Raw genomic sequence first — 16,634 nt, 5'->3', positions numbered from 1 at the left:
TCATCTTTAAAGCTTATTTCACTTTGGTGAATAAACCAGTCCCTTTATGTATTCATTGTAATTTTTAACTTTTTAACCAGTGAACTTCAAAAATATTTAAAATTGGTTGGAATAGTTAAGGAAACTTACTTTCTTTACTAAATTTTCCTTAAATTAGTTGTTGTTAAGGACCTTCCCTCCAACCAGTGTCATTAGTATTTTAACTTTTTAAATGTTTCTGTACTTGAAAAAAAGTCTGTGCTTATTAAGGTTTGGGGGTCCATGTTTGTTAGAGGTGCAAGTGAATCCCCAGCGATAGTATCATGTGTTTTTTTGTTTGTTTTGTTTTTTTTAGAGAGAGAGAGAGCATACGCAGACAGTAGGGAAGGGACAGAGGGAGAGGGAGAGAGAGAATCTTAAGTAGGTTCCATGCCCAGCACACGATGCGGGGCTTGATCCTAGGACCCTGAGATCATGACCTGCTTGAAGGCAGATGCTTAACCGACTGAGCCACCCAGGCGCCTCCAGACCTGATTTTTTAGAGCAGGTTTAGGTCCACAGCAAAATTGAGAAGGTACAATGATTTCTTCCGTACCCCCTACCCCACACATGCACAGCCTCCCCCACTATCAACATCCCCCGTAGACTGGCGCATTAGTAACAGTTGATGGATCCACACGGACACATCATAGTCACAGAGTCCAGAGTTTGCATTATGGTTCACTCTTGTTGGGGTACATTCTATGGGTTTGGTGAAGTTTATTTTTAAAGTAAGGTATGAAGTTAGTGCATTTTGTATAAATTGGAGGTAATTTTGGTTTTGAAAGTTAGTGTAGAGCAGGGGAATGGCTTTTTGATTTTATGAAAGTAGAAGGTTTTTAAGAGCCTTGGGATATGACAGTGAAAAGTGATGTCTTTATGTACAGTTACTTTCAGAAGATTCTGTAACTTTTGAATTTGAGCAAAGGAGGGAAGACTGGGATCTAAGGCTAGATAGATTGCCTCTTCATCCTAAATTAAAAATTAATTTAAATTATTTTAAATTGTCCCCAAATCAAAAGTTGACCTAAGAGGTACAAATAAGTGAGATCCTTCACTTAAAACATATGAAAACATGGTTTGTAACGAATGGTCCAAAAAGCTATAACTATATCTGGGCATGTCTGAAATATTTCATTATAGGTGCGGTCCGCTAATTGACCTTTGCAAAGGCCCCCATGTAAGACACACTGGAAAAATTAAAACCATAAAAATTTTCAAGGTAAGGATTTTTTTTTTTAATACAGCAAACTTAAGATGACCCAGATAATGAGGAATTTCAATCACATCTTTTATAATCTGAATATCATGGTATTGTAAAATAGTTCATTATTTGATTCTTACAAAAACTTCTAAAAATACTATAATTTTTTAGATTTTTTGATAATTAGGACCTTATATGTAGTTTTGTTTATTATCTAAACTCACTATACATGTGACAGTGCCTTTCTTTCTCATATGCTATGTTAACATGTTGTTCTGCATATCATGGTTTTCTCGAATCACCCTAATGTGAACAAGAACACTTGACTGGGATCTTCACGTCCCCGATCCTGCTTCCTCTGCTGCTCCTCCCGTCGGTGGTGCAGTTACTCTTGGCCCTGCTGCCTTCCCCTTCCTCACTTTCCTTTCCCACAATCCACAGCAGACTACATCGTTTTCTGATGAATTCCGGCTGGGCAGGTTTAATTAGAATCAATTTCAATGTCTTTCCAGTGCTACAGAAAGTCATCTTTAAGTAAAGCTATGTTGATGATGTAGCAGAAAATTGTGCACATATTTAAGAGTGGTTTTATTGATCACCAAATGTTTGGTGTGTTGACCCAAATCTTGTTTGGTGCTTAGAATTCCTCAACATATTGGGAGGGCAATCCCGAAATGGAAACACTGCAGAGGGTCTATGGGATATCCTTCCCTGATAACAAGATGATGAAGACCTGGGAAAAGTTCCAAGAGGAAGCCAAGAACCGAGATCACAGGAAGATTGGAAAGGTACGCCGTGCATCCTAATCCCCAGCAGGATGGGGACGTTCTTTGGCCTATGATCAAATTGTTTGGTATTTCTTCTGCACTTGTCCGGTCTTCTGTTTTGCTGGCACTCAGAGTTTGCTGTTGCGTTCTTGTATGCTAATCCCCCAAATGTCCTCTCACCTCTTCCCTTCCCGTGTCTTTTATTAAATTTAGAAATCACACCATTCTCTCATTCTTACCATGATATAAAAATAATGTTTTAAAAAATTGTATGTACTTAATAACATACTTTGTATTTGGGAAACAGAGCAGAAAGAAAGAATGAGATTTGAGAGCAAGCAGATTTGGGTTTCAGTCTCCCATCTGGCCACTTACGAACTGTGTTATGTGGTGGGCCAGGTATTCGCTTATGGGACTCCATGTGCTGGTCTCTTACTTGGTAGCCTTTGCAGGGCTGATACAAGGACAGATGCTGGATCTTGGTGGCAGTATGGGGCAGGTGTTCAGTAGTGACAGCCATGATGATGATCACCACCAGTTAGAGCCCACCTCCCACCGTGAGCTTTTCTGATCTTTGTGCCGTGTTCTCTCCCCATGAGATACACACTCCCAGGTGCCAAGTCAGAAGTCAGCAGTAAATAAAAGGTGAATGAGAAGCTAACTAACCACAAAAATGGATTGTAATTTTACATGTGCTAGTACATATAGTTAGAGGTAAGTATTGAAGGGCTTTGGGAAGTCAGTTATTAGAAGATGGAAATTGTAACTGAGTCACTCCTAGCATATCACATGCATACAGTAAATATTGATCTATGGCAGTGAGATTTGAGATGCACTTATTGTTTTAATCTAGGAACAAGAACTGTTCTTTTTCCATGATCTGAGTCCTGGAAGCTGCTTTTTTCTTCCCAGAGGAGCCTTCATTTATAATACACTTATGGATTTCATACGAGTAAGTTAACTTTTAAAATGTTTTTCTTATTCAGCCCCATTTTACATTTTACTATTTTCTCTCATAATAAAATTGAATGAAACGCCAAGCGTTTTCATTAACTTTAGTTTAGTAATATTAATAAGAATTTTGAACCTAAAAGAGAAATACTGGGTTGCACCTCAGAAAAAATTGAGCTAAATCCTATATTCCCTAAATAAAATGCATTCTTGGGATTTCAGTAAGTGCACCTATTGTCCATATACATTTCTAGAGCATGAACAGTACAGAGATAAGCATTAGATTAAGTGTGGAACTCTCTGTGAAGAAGAAAGGAGGAAGTACCCTATCTGGTACACAATGCTAAATGATGAAGTGTGGTCCATGGTCCATGGTCCCCCTCCATTGACTCCCAAGTGACTTGGCAGCTCCATCCAGAGCAAAGGGTAAAGACAATTGTGTAAAATACCTTCTTGTAATAAAGTTTATAGATTAGAAATTCTTTATTTTACATCATTTGAACTATAGATACTGTCCAGAGATGATCCATGTAGACTATTAGGATTACGTTTCCTTTTTTGTGTGTTTTTTGTGTTCCTGTAATTAATAATTACCTAAAATTTTCATACACTCAGTTTTATATCACTGACTTATTTAATTCTTATCACTTATTCATCCTCAAATTTTTCCTCAAAACTGCAAAACTCCTTACAGTGTATTCTGATGATTCAGGTAATGTCTCAGTAATTTAAAAAACGTGGTCCTCTTGTTCTAGAATTAACTTGCTACAAGGATTCTTGCCAACTGATGTCTTAGGACTTGTTTTATTCATCATTCTAGCTACTCCCCTCATGTCTCTGCTATGTTGATTCTCCTCTTTCCTGATACCATATCTTCCTCTTCCTTATCCATCTCATCTGGGGAAGCACTTTCTTCAGTAACTTCCTGAGAAAAGGTTAATGGCGTGAGCTGGTTTTTCTCTGTCCCCCTCACCAGTCTCATTTCCCTTCCTTCTCTTGTGCTGTGTCCCTGGAGGCTAAGCTCTGTGGACTCTACCACCTGGGCTACCTATTTTCTAGTAGGGATCGGCCAGTGTGAAGCCATGGTAGGCCAGAGGGCCTTGAAGAATCACTGAAGATTATCTGAGACTTCAGCAGGTGGTGATGACCATGACGCTGCTGTTGGATGGGCTATGCTGGAAAATCAGCACAGCCCCTGGCGCCTTGACCTCTCAAGGTTGGAGGTCTAGTTTTGGAGAATAAATAGAAAGCCTCTATGGTGGCCTGAAAGGAATCTCTTATCTTTATAGATGCAAGACCCACATGGCTGATGATTAGGCCTGATTTATATGGCCTGATTTGTACGGGCTGCACAATTATAAAGGCATTTAAATTCACAACCCCAGTGGTCTCTTATGCTAAGGTAAGGGCACCTGTGGGAAAGAGTGGGTTCCTGAGTTTTGGAATAAGAATTTTTGGCAGACACAGATGAGGCAGAAGACTTTGAACTCCCAGATACCTTTGTCTGAAGAAATTGGCCTTTCCATGCAAACAAAACAAAAATAAAAAACATTCAGGGACTTTACCTGTTTTTTCTCTTGATTTTCTGTTATATGGTCTTGCCTTTTCCCATATTTAGTAATTTTTTATTATATCTAAATATTGTATATAAAAAGAACTTCAGAGGCTGTAGATAATGTCATCTCCCACTACAGCATTTACCCCCTGCCAAGACTGAAGACTAATTGCTCAATCCAGTTAAAGACTGAACTGAGGGACACCTGGGTGGCTCAGTCAGTTAAGCGTCTACCAAGCATGTCTACCAATGTTTAGCTGAGAGAGTCTACCAAGCACAGTCTTAAGACTCTCAGAAGCTCTACCAGCTACTTGCATAGATCATTCTGAGGTCTTCCCAAGTGGTATACAGCCATACCCTCAAGAGCTTTACCCTAGGCCATGCTTTATGGGTGGTAACCTGTGTTTTTTCTTTGTGCTGAAGTCATTCTTACCTTGTGAGTCTAAGGATGCAATAGTTTTATTTATGAAACCAGCAGGTCCTGGCATTTTGATATTTCCTCTCAAAAACTTAATAGTACCCAGTTTAGTTTATATCTCTTTTGTATTTTGTCATAGGCAGCCATAAGAAGTCAGTTGTCCCTTTCTTCTTTCTGCCTAGACACATCCCTAGCTACGGTCCATGAATTCTTTGAGTACCCTTTCTGTTTTTCATCACCTCAGGTGATAGTGTTACCAGTGTTCTGGCACCACATAACAAGAGTCCCCTTTTCTTCATCCTCCAATACATTTTTCTCACTGTCCTTCCAAGTCCTCGCAGATAGTCTCTAGCCTTCTAGCTCCCGCCCACCACCTGGCCCCAAAGCAGCACCCACATCCAGTGCAAATTCTGTTGTGGTTGTCTATTGCAGCATAACAGAGTGTCCCGAAGCTTAGTTACTTAAAATGCCTGGGGGGCTCAGTCAGTTAAGCATCCAACTCTTGATTTCGGCTCAGGTCATGATCGCAGGGTTGTGGGACCGAGCCCCACATTGGGCTCCATTTTTTGGATTATTATCTCTAATGGTCTATGCATTAGGCTTATCAAGGTGGTTCTTACATTGAGTTCCTTATACGACTGCATTCAGATGGAGGCCAATGCCAGAGTTGCTGATTGAAGTTTAAGTTACATTTGTTAAAATGCATAAATCTGAAGCTTACAGCTCAAGAAATTTCCACACGTGTGTACAATCTGTACAACCACCACCCAAATCAAGACATAGAGCGGTTCCATCCTTTTTAAAAATATTTTATTTATTTACTTATTTGAGAGAGAGCAGAGGGAGGAACAGGGAGAGGGACAAGCAGGCTCCCTGCTGAGTGTGGAGCCCAATGCGGGGCTCGGTCCCACAACCCTGCGATCATGACCTGAGCCGAAATCAAGAGTTGGATGCTTAACTGACTGAGCCCCCCAGGCATCCCTAGGACAGTTCCATCCTTTCATAAGATCCTCTTGTATCTTCCCCGTCAATACCTGCCTCCCCTTTGCTCACCTGAGATGATCTTGCTGATTTCTATTAACCATAGATCAATTGTGCCTAGTCTTAAACCTCATGTAAATGGACTCACACAGTATTAGCTATTGTGTTTCTGGCTTCTTTTGTTCAACTTAATGTCTGAGACTCATCCACGTTTTATGTATAATTTTTTTCTGTTGTTTGAGGTATTTCATTTTGTGACTGTAGAACAGGGTATTTATTTGTTCTCCTGTAGGTGTACATTTACATTTATGTTGTTTCCACTTTGGAGCTATTACAAACATTTTTGTACATGTCTTTTGGTGGGCACAAGTACTCGCTTCTCTTGGGCATGTACCTAGGAGTGGAATTGCTAGGTCATAGGGTGATAATGACTAACTTAAGAAAATACTAAGTAGTTTTTATGTGGTTGATCCATATAATGTGCCTTCCAGAAATGTATGAACATTCCAGTTACTCTGCATCCTCTTCAACACTTGGTATTATCAGTTTGCCATTCGGGCAGGTACCATGGTATTATTCTGCATTTCCCTGATGAATAACGATGTGACAACCTTTCCATATGTTTGTTGGTCATTTGGATATCCTCTTTTGTGAAGTTCCTGTTTAAGTATTTTTCCCATTTTAAAAAACTGAGTTTTCTTTTTATGATTGATTTTTAGGGGCTCTTTCTTTATTCTGATACGAGTCATTTGCTAAACGTGTATATTGTGAGTGCATTTTTTCAAGCTGCAGCTTATTGATTCACTTTCTTAATGATGCCTTTTAACCAGTAGTTCTCATGTTAACAAAGTCTGGTTTATTATTTTTTTTCTTTTCTGGTTAGGGCTTTTCATGCCCTCTTTAGGAAATCTTTGCCTATTTCGGAGTCATGAAAATATTCTTCTTTGTCCTATTCTAGAAGCTTGATTGTATTTGTTTTTAGACTCAATGCCGTGATCTATCTTGAATTCATTTTTAGGTTTTGTGGAAGAGAGGGGTCAAGGTTGATTTTTATCCACAGGCTTATCCAGTAGCTTCAGTACCATTTATTACTGCAGTAGAATCTTTGTCCTAAACCATTATATATTTCTGGATATTTATTCTGTTCTTTTGGTCCCTTTGTTGTCTGTCCTTGCATTAACACCACACTGCTTTGATTACTGTAACTTACTGTAACTATGTATTGTCTTAATATCAGTAGTTTAATTAAGTTTTAAAATTTTATTCTTATTCAGGACTATTTTGGCTATTCTAGATTCTTTGTACTTCCATATAAATTTTATATCATGCTTTTCATTTCCTAAAAAATAACTGCTGGGATTTTGATTGGAATTGCATTCATTCTATAGATTAATTTGCAGATAATTGACACCTTAACCACATTGAGTTTTCTAATCTATGAACATGGAAATTTTGTCGGTTCATTTAGTTCTTTCTTTTCCCTCAGCAGTATTTTGTAACTTCTGTTTTAGAGGCCTTGCACATCTTTCATCAGGTTTGTCCCTAGACATTTAATTTTTTGAGTGGAAATGGTGGAGAAACACAGACAAAGGTGCCCAACACGCCTCGGTGGCTCAGTTGGTTGGGCCTCTGCCTTTGGCTCAGGTCATGATTCTGGGGTCCTGGGATCAAGCCCCTTGTCGGGCTCCCTGCTCAGCGGGGAGTCTGCTTCTCCCTCGTCCCTCCCTCCCCCTGCTCGTGTGAGTGCATGCTCTCTCTCTCTCTCAGATAAATAGATAAAATCTTTAAAAAAAAAAAAAAAGGTACCCAACATCATTAGTCATCAAAGAAATGAAAATTAGAGGCACCTGGGTGGCTCAGTCAGTCTCTACCCCCACCAATGCTTGCTCTCTCTCTCTCTCTCTCAAAAAAAAGAAAGATATGAAAATTAAAGCTGCAGTAAGCTACATGTCCACTAGAATATCCCCCCACCCCACCCCATGGCAAAACAACAACAACAACAAACCTGAAAATACCAGAGATTGGCAAGAATGTGAAAATTCTAACTGCCATTGGTGGGAATGCAAAAATAGTACTGCTACTTTGTAAAACAGTTTGGGCAGTTTCTTACAGAGTTCCACTCCTAGTTTTTTACCCAAGAAAAATAAACATGCCCATACAGAGACTTGTATTGTCTTGTATTTCCACAGAAACTTTATTTATAGTAGCAAACTTGCACAAAGTAAGCTATAAACATAATAACATTTCCCATCATAGAGCATACTTTAAAATCATTCCCAAACACATGAAATGCTAAAATGATTAGCAATATTATCCAGAGTGGATTAAAAGTCCATTGATTATTATCTCCTGAGCCAAGCTTTAAAATAGTCTCTAGTCAGAACAAACAAGCAAACACAAAAAATTCTTCAATTTCTAGGTCCTTGTTTAATCTGAATATATAGAGGCATCTGACATAGCCACAGAATAATTACTGCCATTTGTAATGATCTATAATTTTGTTAAAACTTTCTAATTTAGTAAATTTAGTAAAAATGAGGGATAGGTAAAGCAGCTTACTGAATGGCTGAGACCCAGCTATCCACAACTGGACTGAAAACATGCTCTGCCGAAGAGTAACAATGGCATCCCTTTAAGTGATATGAAACGAGTGTTGTTCATAATTTTAAAACATTATGTTTTATACTTTTTTTAATTGTAAGAAAAATTTTTTTTTACTTCATTAAAATATGCTGGTCTAGATCTGTGCCAGATACCCCTTAAATGATTAACAAATGGTAAGAACCTAAGAAACCACCAACAGAGATCATCTGATCGATATCTTGAAGGAAAAAAAGTTTAAATAAAATAAGAACTTTGGTTGAAAGACTCTGTTTTCCGGTCCCGAGTGATTGAATTAGGGAAGCTGTTGATAGGTAGGGAGGAAGAGAAACCAGCTTATGACTTTATAGATACCAGCCACTTAATGTGTTATATATTAAAATTCTCAGCTTCATTTCTGTTTAAAACTAAATAGATCAAAACTAAATTTGCATGCAACATAGCATTCAGACTTACTGAGTTATAAAGTGATTCTCCCTCTTAAGTAATAGAAAAATACCTGCTGTTTATCTAGAATGTAAAGGATTTTGGAATTTGTAGTTATAGGAAGTTTATATATACATAATATTATATGTGATATATATTATACATATAATTTTAGTTACTAATTTTCAAAGAATTAACAGATTATGTACTATATACTATTATATAGTATAAAATAAAGATACTTAATGTGAAAATGAGACTGAGAGTACATTAATCTTTCTTTCATGATCCAGAACACCCCACCTAAAACTGAGGGCACATTAACCACAAATTAATATGAGATGTAATCCCAAATTAAGAAATATTCACTCCTAGTGTTACTTTGCATGGAATTGTGATCTGTCGTGCCACATTTTAACATTAAATGTGTTTATCTTAAAGGAGGAATATCACCGACGTAACTTCACAGAAGTGCTCTCTCCCAACATGTACAACAGCAGACTCTGGGAAACCTCAGGTCACTGGCAGCATTATAGTGAGAACATGTTTACCTTTGATATTGAAAAGGACACATTCGCCCTTAAGCCCATGAACTGTCCAGGGCACTGGTGAGTATTAAAAGTGAAGCAGATCTTTGCATAAGAGCACATAGCACACTTCATCACAGTCAGCTTTGAATATTACTAGTTTGCTTTTTTGGAGTTAAGGGATTCCTTTAATCTGAGGAGTGGTGGCTACCAGTTATCTTTACCAAGTTATTTCATTCTGGAGAATACATTTACTCTTTAAGATATGTTTGATCTTGGGCAGGTGTAGAATGTTAACTGGAAACCATTTAGTTTTTGTGCCTCTTAGAGACAGAATTATATATCAATTTTATAAATTATTATATTTGTTTTTGTAATAGTAATACACTTCAAATACACATATTTGCAGAACATTTAGTTCTTATATACTGTTTGGGTTGATTAAAACAAGACCGGTGAAGTCATAATCAATGGGTTACTGGATTTCATTGATTCTAAGATAACTTCCCACCCACTCCCATTTCAACATCCCTGAAATCAGAATGCATCATATTATCAGGGGCATCTTAGCATTATGTCATAACTTAATGGTTATTTCCTTTCTAGTGGTACATAATACAGTGCTACATCTTACAGTGTTGTCTTAGATTCTTTGAAAGAATGTAATTATCATAAAGCTGGTATGCAAATTCAACCTTGTAAGACAAGCATATTTCACAATAGGATGTGAACAGACATGAGTATCCACCAAAAAATTTCCCAAGTGTTGTGGTTTTGTATCATCAGCATACATAGTTTCAAGTAAATTGGCCTTAGAAGGTAACTATAAAACCTCAAAACAAACTGAAGGAAACTTTTTGCCCTTTACGTTAAAGACTAAAAGAAATTCAACTTTACGATGACAGCATGTAAAAAAATATATACTTTAATTTTGTGAAAACTGGTGTGTAAACATTCTGTTTGCTCTCTTTTTAAACAGAAGGTGAGAGCCAGGAGTGGTTTTTTTTTTTTTTTGTCCCTGGAAGAGAGGTCTTTTATTCAACAGGGAACACTTGAGCGCTTATGGCGCTTGGTGCTAGGAATGCAGAGGTGATTAAGACACCGTCCATTTCCTTAGGGAGCTCATGAGCAGAGTGGGACAGAAGCAGATATGTAGACAATCAGTTTTGAAAAAGTAAGTTCAGTGTCAAATTAGTGGCATGTTCCAGGTGATCTCAGAGCCTGAGGAGAGACTGCCTAGCCCCATCTAGGGAAGTGTCCAGGGGGCCTTCACTTAAGAAGTAGCCTTTGAAATGAATTGTACACAGTAAGTGGAAATTCACTGGGTGAAAAAGAATAAGGAACAGAATTTCTGGAAGAGATAACAGACAGGGTTCTTTCTCAGAGTGCTGCAGTGATATAAATCCAAGGTTCAAAAATTCCTAGAAGATTTTTTTTTTTTTGTGAGGGAGAGTGAGCACGGGGAGGGGCAGAGGGAGAGGGAGAGAGAATCTTAAGCCCCAATGTTGGGGCTCAGTCTCACAACCCTGAGATCATGACCTGAGCTGAAATCAAGAGTTGGATGCTTAACCAACTGAGCCACCCAGGTGTCCTTGAGGAATTTTAACTGTAACTTATTAACATTTAGATAATTACTTAATCTTTTCTGTGCTAAGTAAAAGCTGTGTGTTGTTGCATCTTTTCTAGTCTAATGTTTGCTCATCGTCCACGATCATGGAGGGAAATGCCTATCAGATTCGCTGATTTTGGAGTTCTTCATAGGAATGAATTATCAGGAACGTTAAGTGGTTTGACTCGAGTTAGGCGCTTCCAGCAGGATGATGCCCATATCTTCTGCACAGTAGAGCAGGTAAACAGTAACACAGGGTGAAGCATGGTTGACATAAATTCAGTGTGTTGCCTTGGACACATCTCTTAGTTTCAGAGTCGCTATAAAATAAGATGTCTGTTCTCATCTCTGAGGTCTCCTTCAGCTCTAATATTTTTGATCCTCTAATTTGGTAATAGAACAGTAATTTCTTGTCATGAAATTTATTGTCTTTTTCTATCAAGTTTCTTCCAGTTTTATTAACTTAAATACATTAAGTGGGATATTTTAAGGGACTTGGTAGAATTTTGGTTTTTCTGTTTGTTTGTTTTTCAATATTGCCTAGAAGTGAGAGCTTACTTTTTCAGGTTTTCATGTCAGTTCAAATAAAAATTGCCATGAAATAGTATGCCATCAAATGATTTGACCTAATTGACACTCATAGAACACTTCAACCAATAACAGCAGAGTATGCATTCTTCGAAAGTGCACACAGAACATTTACCAAAATAGACCATATTCTGGGACTAAAGGAATTCTCAATAAATTTAAAGGATTCAATTCATACAAAATATGTTCTCTGGCTACAGTGGAATTAAAGTCGAAATCAGTAACAGAAAGCTATCTGGAAAATCCCCAAATATTTGGAAAGTAAATAACACGCTTCTAAATAATCCATGGATCAAAGAAGAAATCAAAGGGGAAATTTGAAAATATTATATATCAAATGAAATGAAAGGAAATACATCAAAATTTATGGGACACCATTAAAATGGTACTTTGAGGGACATTTATAGCACTAAATGCCTATATCAGAAAAGAAAAATAGTTTCAAATCAGTAACCTCAGTTTCCGCTTAATAGACTAGAAAAAAATACCAAATTACATCAGAAGCAGAAGAAAGAAAACAACAGCAGAAATCAATGAAATAGAAAAGAAAAACAATACAAACTTTCAGTAAAAACCAAAGTCTGGTTCTCTGAGAAGATCAATCAAATATAAACTTTCAGTCAGACTGATCAGAAAAAAAGAGAAGATACAAATTAAAAATACTAGAAATGAGAGACATGACATTACTTCAGATTCTATAAATAGTGAAAGAATAGTAAGGCAATATGATGAACAATTTTATGCCAGTAAATTTGTCAACTTAGATAAAATGGACAAATTCTTTGAAAGACAAACTACTAAACTTCACTCAAGAAGAAATAGATAATCTGAGTACCCTTTGTCTATTAAAGAAATTGAATTGGTAGTGAACAGCCTTTGCACAGAGAAAACTCCAAGCCATGATGGAATCCTTGGTGAATTGTACCAAGCACTGAAAGAAAAAATAATACCAATTCTTCATATCCTTGCCAGGCATTAACAAGGACCTCCCACGCACTTCATAGTGCCAGTGGAGACAGTGTGGACCTAGACTTCCACCATCATCTGGCAGTAACAAGGTGCCTCTCCTAGTCCCTGTTTTGAGAGCTGTCAGAGGAGGTCTAGTGGAGAGACAGGACTTTTACTACCACCCCATGCATTCAATGTCGTCAGTGATGGCCACATGAGGAACAGTAACAAGATACTCCTACCTCTCCCTGCCAACGTGTTATCAGAGGAAACCTAGTGGGGAGCCGTAAATCCCACTGTCACCATCAGTAATGAGGGGTTCCTACTTCTTTCATGGGTCCTCAGTAGAAAACCTAGATCATCTATTCCTACTTTGCAGTAACCAGGAAGTACTTCACCCTCCCTGTTGGAGCAGAGTCTATGGGAGCCAGCTAAAACAGAGGTTTAAATAAAATTAAAGGTCTTATACTACCCAAATTTTAAATTTTATAAATCAAAAGTCATTCATGCCAAGAATTAGGAAAATCTCAACTTAATGAAAAAGGACAATCTACACTAATGTGGCAATGACAAGGATATTGCATTATCTGACTAAGATTTTAAAGAAGCCATCATAAGAATGTCTTACCAAGCAATTACAAATACACTTGAAAACAAATGAAAAAATAGCCTCAAGAAAGAAATAGAAAATCTCAGGAAATAAATAAAAGAGGGGTGCCTGGGTGGCTCAGTTGGTTAAGTGGCCAACTCTTGGTTCTGGCTCAGGTCATGATCTTGGGATCCTGGGATCGAGCCTCCACCTCACATGCTGGGTGTGGAGCCTGCTTGAGGATTCCCTCCCTCTACCCCTTCCCCTGCTCTCTTTCTCTCTCTCAAATAAATTTTTTTTTTTTAAAGAAATAAAAGTTATAAAGAAGAACCAAATGGAAATCTTAGAACTGAAAAATATAACAACTGAAATAAAATAGTGGATGGATTCATGAGTAGAATGGAGGGGACAAAGCAAAGAATCAGTGAACTTCAAGGCAACAATAGAAATGACCCAGTTTGAACAACAAAGAGAAAAGAGACTGAAAGAATAATGAACACAACTTCCTAGGCCGATGGGACTAAAACAGAATGTCTAATATTTATGTCACCAGAGTTCTGGAAGAAGAGGGGAATAAGGGTGGAGGTGAAAAGTACTCAAAGACGTATGGCTGAAAACTTGCCAAATTTGGCAAAAGACCTAAGCCTACAGATTCAAGAAGCTGAGAAAACTCTAAAAAGGATAAGGCCAAAGAAATCCCCACCATGATAAAGCATAACCAAACTTCTGAAAACTAATGACAAAGAAAATTTTTGAAAGCAGTGAGAAAGAAATCAACATTATCTTTAATAAAAGATGTTTTGTTTTGTTTTGTTTGCACAAGAGATTTCTCATCAAAAACCATGGATGTCAGAAGGAAGTGAACAACACTTTTCAAATGCTGAAAGAACTGTCAATTCAGAATTCTATATACAGAAGAAATATTCTTCAGGGATGAAGGATAAATCAAGACATTAAGCCTACCTTAAAATAATGGCTATTGGAAGTTCTCCAGACAGAAAGGAAATGATAAAGAGTCTTGGAACATGAAGAAGGAAGAAGGAAAAATTGTAAAAGTAAAACATAATTTCCTTTTCCTTTTAAGTTTTCTGAATTATGCTTGATGGTTGAAGCAAAAATTATAACACTGTCTGATATGGTTCTGAGCATATGTAAGAGGAAATGTGTAAGAAAATTATACTATAAATCGAGTAAAGGAGGTAAGGTTTCTATACTTGAACTGGCAAAATGATGACATCAGTAGGCTGTTATGTAATACCTAGAGAAACCACTGAAAAAAAGATACATAGCTATATGCTTAAAAATAGAAGAAATGGAATTCTAAAAAATATTAAATTAAGCCAAGGGAAGGCAGGAAAAAGAAAACAGAAATGAATAATATGACAGTACAAGAAAGAAACAATAAAAACAACAAAAAAGACAAACTGAAATCCTAACATATGTTAAATGTAGATGGTTAAAATTATCAGTTAAAATGGAAATATATCAAAATGTATGGGGCACAGCAAAAGCAGTGCTAAAAAGTAAACAGATAACACTAAATGCATATATTATAAAAGAAGAAAAGTCTCAAATCAGTATCTAGGCTCCCACCTCAAGATCTAGAAAAAAAGAAGGGTAAAATAAACCCAAAATAACAAGGAAGGAAGCAATAAAGACCAGAGCAGAAATCAATGAAATTGAAGACAGAAAAATAATGGAAAAAATTAATGAGACAAAAAACTGGTTCTTTGAAAAGATTAAGAAATTGGCAACTTCCTTCAAGACTAACAAAGAAAAAAGTTGGGAAGACACAAATTAACCAATATCAGGAATCAATAGGGGATATCCCTAAAGACCTTGAAATCACCAGAAGCATAAAAAATGAATATAATGAACAACTGTACATGAATTAGTTTGATAACTTAGTTGAAATGTACTAATTCCTTAAAAAGCACAAACTACCACAATCACCTGATAGGAAATAGATCATTTGAAAAGCCCTATCACTATTAAGGAAATGAATATGTAATTTAAAAACTCCCCAAAAAGAAAACTCCAGGCTCAGATTTTTTTCACTGAAGAATTCTATTGAACATTTAAAGAATTAGTACCAATTCTATACACTCTGTTCTGAAATAGAAGAGAACACTTCCTAGTTCATTTTATGAAGCTAGTATTAACTGATACTAAAACCAGACAGAACTACAGACCAGTATCCCACATGGATACAGATGCAAAAGTCCTTAACATAATATTAGCAAATAGAATTCAACAATATATTAAAATAATTACACATCATTAGCAATTGAAGTTTAGCCTTCAGGGATATGAGGCTGATTCAGTGTCAGAAATCTGTCAGTGTAATCCACCTATGACAGGCCCATTCATGGGAATATAAAATGGTACAGTCACTTTCAAAAACATTTGGGCAGTTTCTTAAAAACTTAAACACACACCTACCATATGACCCAGTCATCTTACTCCTTTTTTTCCCCAAGAGAAAAAGAAAGCACACGTCCATACAAAGACTTGAACACAAACGTTCATTGCAGTTTTATTTGAAATAGCCAAAATATAGAAACAACCTAAAGCCCAATAACAGATAGATGTAAAAAGTAACTGTGGTACATCCATTCAATGGAAAACTATTCAACAATGGGAAGGAATGGTCTATTGACACATATAACATGGGTTTATCTCAAAATAATTATGCTGAGTGAAAAAAGCCAGCCAAAAATAGAGCATGTGCTGCATGATCCCACAGATAAAAATTCTGAAAAAGTCAAACTGATCCATAGTGACAGAATGCAGATCCTTGCCTGTCCCCCTGCCCCTTCCTAAAGGGCTCTAGTTTTGTTAGCCCTGTTCTGTTTGCATTTAAAGGTGCCCTCCTTTCCCCCCACCCTCCTTTCCCCCGCCCTCACAGCCCCTAGCTCTGATCTCGCTGCACTCTCTGGAACCTCACTTACGTTCTAGGCTCAGCTGCCAGTCTCACCTGCATCTCAGCTCTCCTTCCTGAGCTCCAGATCTCAACCTCACAGGGCCTGGTAGACCTGTCTGTTTCTGCCTCCCACACCACTGCCTCTGCCTTCCCTGTTCACTTTTTCAGGGGATGCACCAACATCCTCTCCAGTGCCCAGGCCAGGAGTCCCGGTGCCTGTTACTCTTCACTGCTCGTGTCCAGTTAATCACAAGCCTTATTGAAAGCTCTTCCTAAATGTATTATCCATTCCTGAATAATTTTGTTCATTCCTGGATTTCCAACATCCTGCACAAATTTCTTGCATTCCAGCTACTTCTCTCTGGTTCAAACCACCATCACCTCACTCCTAAATGACTCTACCAGCTTCCCAATGGGCCTGCCTTCTAGTCTTACCAATCCATTTCCCGTACTTGAAAGGAACAGATTGGACTGTGTTAGTCTCTTGCTGAAGAACCCTTCATTGGTTTCTCATTGCTCTCAGGTTAAA

The 16,634-nt window shown here is 37.5% G+C and overlaps 1 protein-coding gene across 1 annotated transcript in view; it reads left to right on the top strand.

Annotated features, from left to right (window-relative positions):
• Positions 1–16,634, top strand: part of TARS3 (threonyl-tRNA synthetase 3) — a 75,613-nt gene that overhangs the window by 20,980 nt on the left and 37,999 nt on the right. Inside the window, exons 8-12 of the mRNA XM_032391248.1 lie at positions 1,162–1,240; positions 1,864–2,010; positions 2,843–2,941; positions 9,363–9,529; positions 11,135–11,297. Of these exons, the coding sequence (XP_032247139.1) occupies positions 1,162–1,240; positions 1,864–2,010; positions 2,843–2,941; positions 9,363–9,529; positions 11,135–11,297 (655 nt within the window). The remainder of the gene's footprint in view (positions 1–1,161; positions 1,241–1,863; positions 2,011–2,842; positions 2,942–9,362; positions 9,530–11,134; positions 11,298–16,634) is intronic.

Source organism: Phoca vitulina, unplaced genomic scaffold (assembly GCF_004348235.1).
Source record: "Phoca vitulina isolate PV1807 unplaced genomic scaffold, GSC_HSeal_1.0 scaffold61, whole genome shotgun sequence".
NCBI classification, from domain to species: domain Eukaryota; kingdom Metazoa; phylum Chordata; class Mammalia; order Carnivora; family Phocidae; genus Phoca; species Phoca vitulina.
Note: the sequence above shows the minus strand (reverse complement) of the source record. Positions and strands in the feature narration are given on the sequence as shown.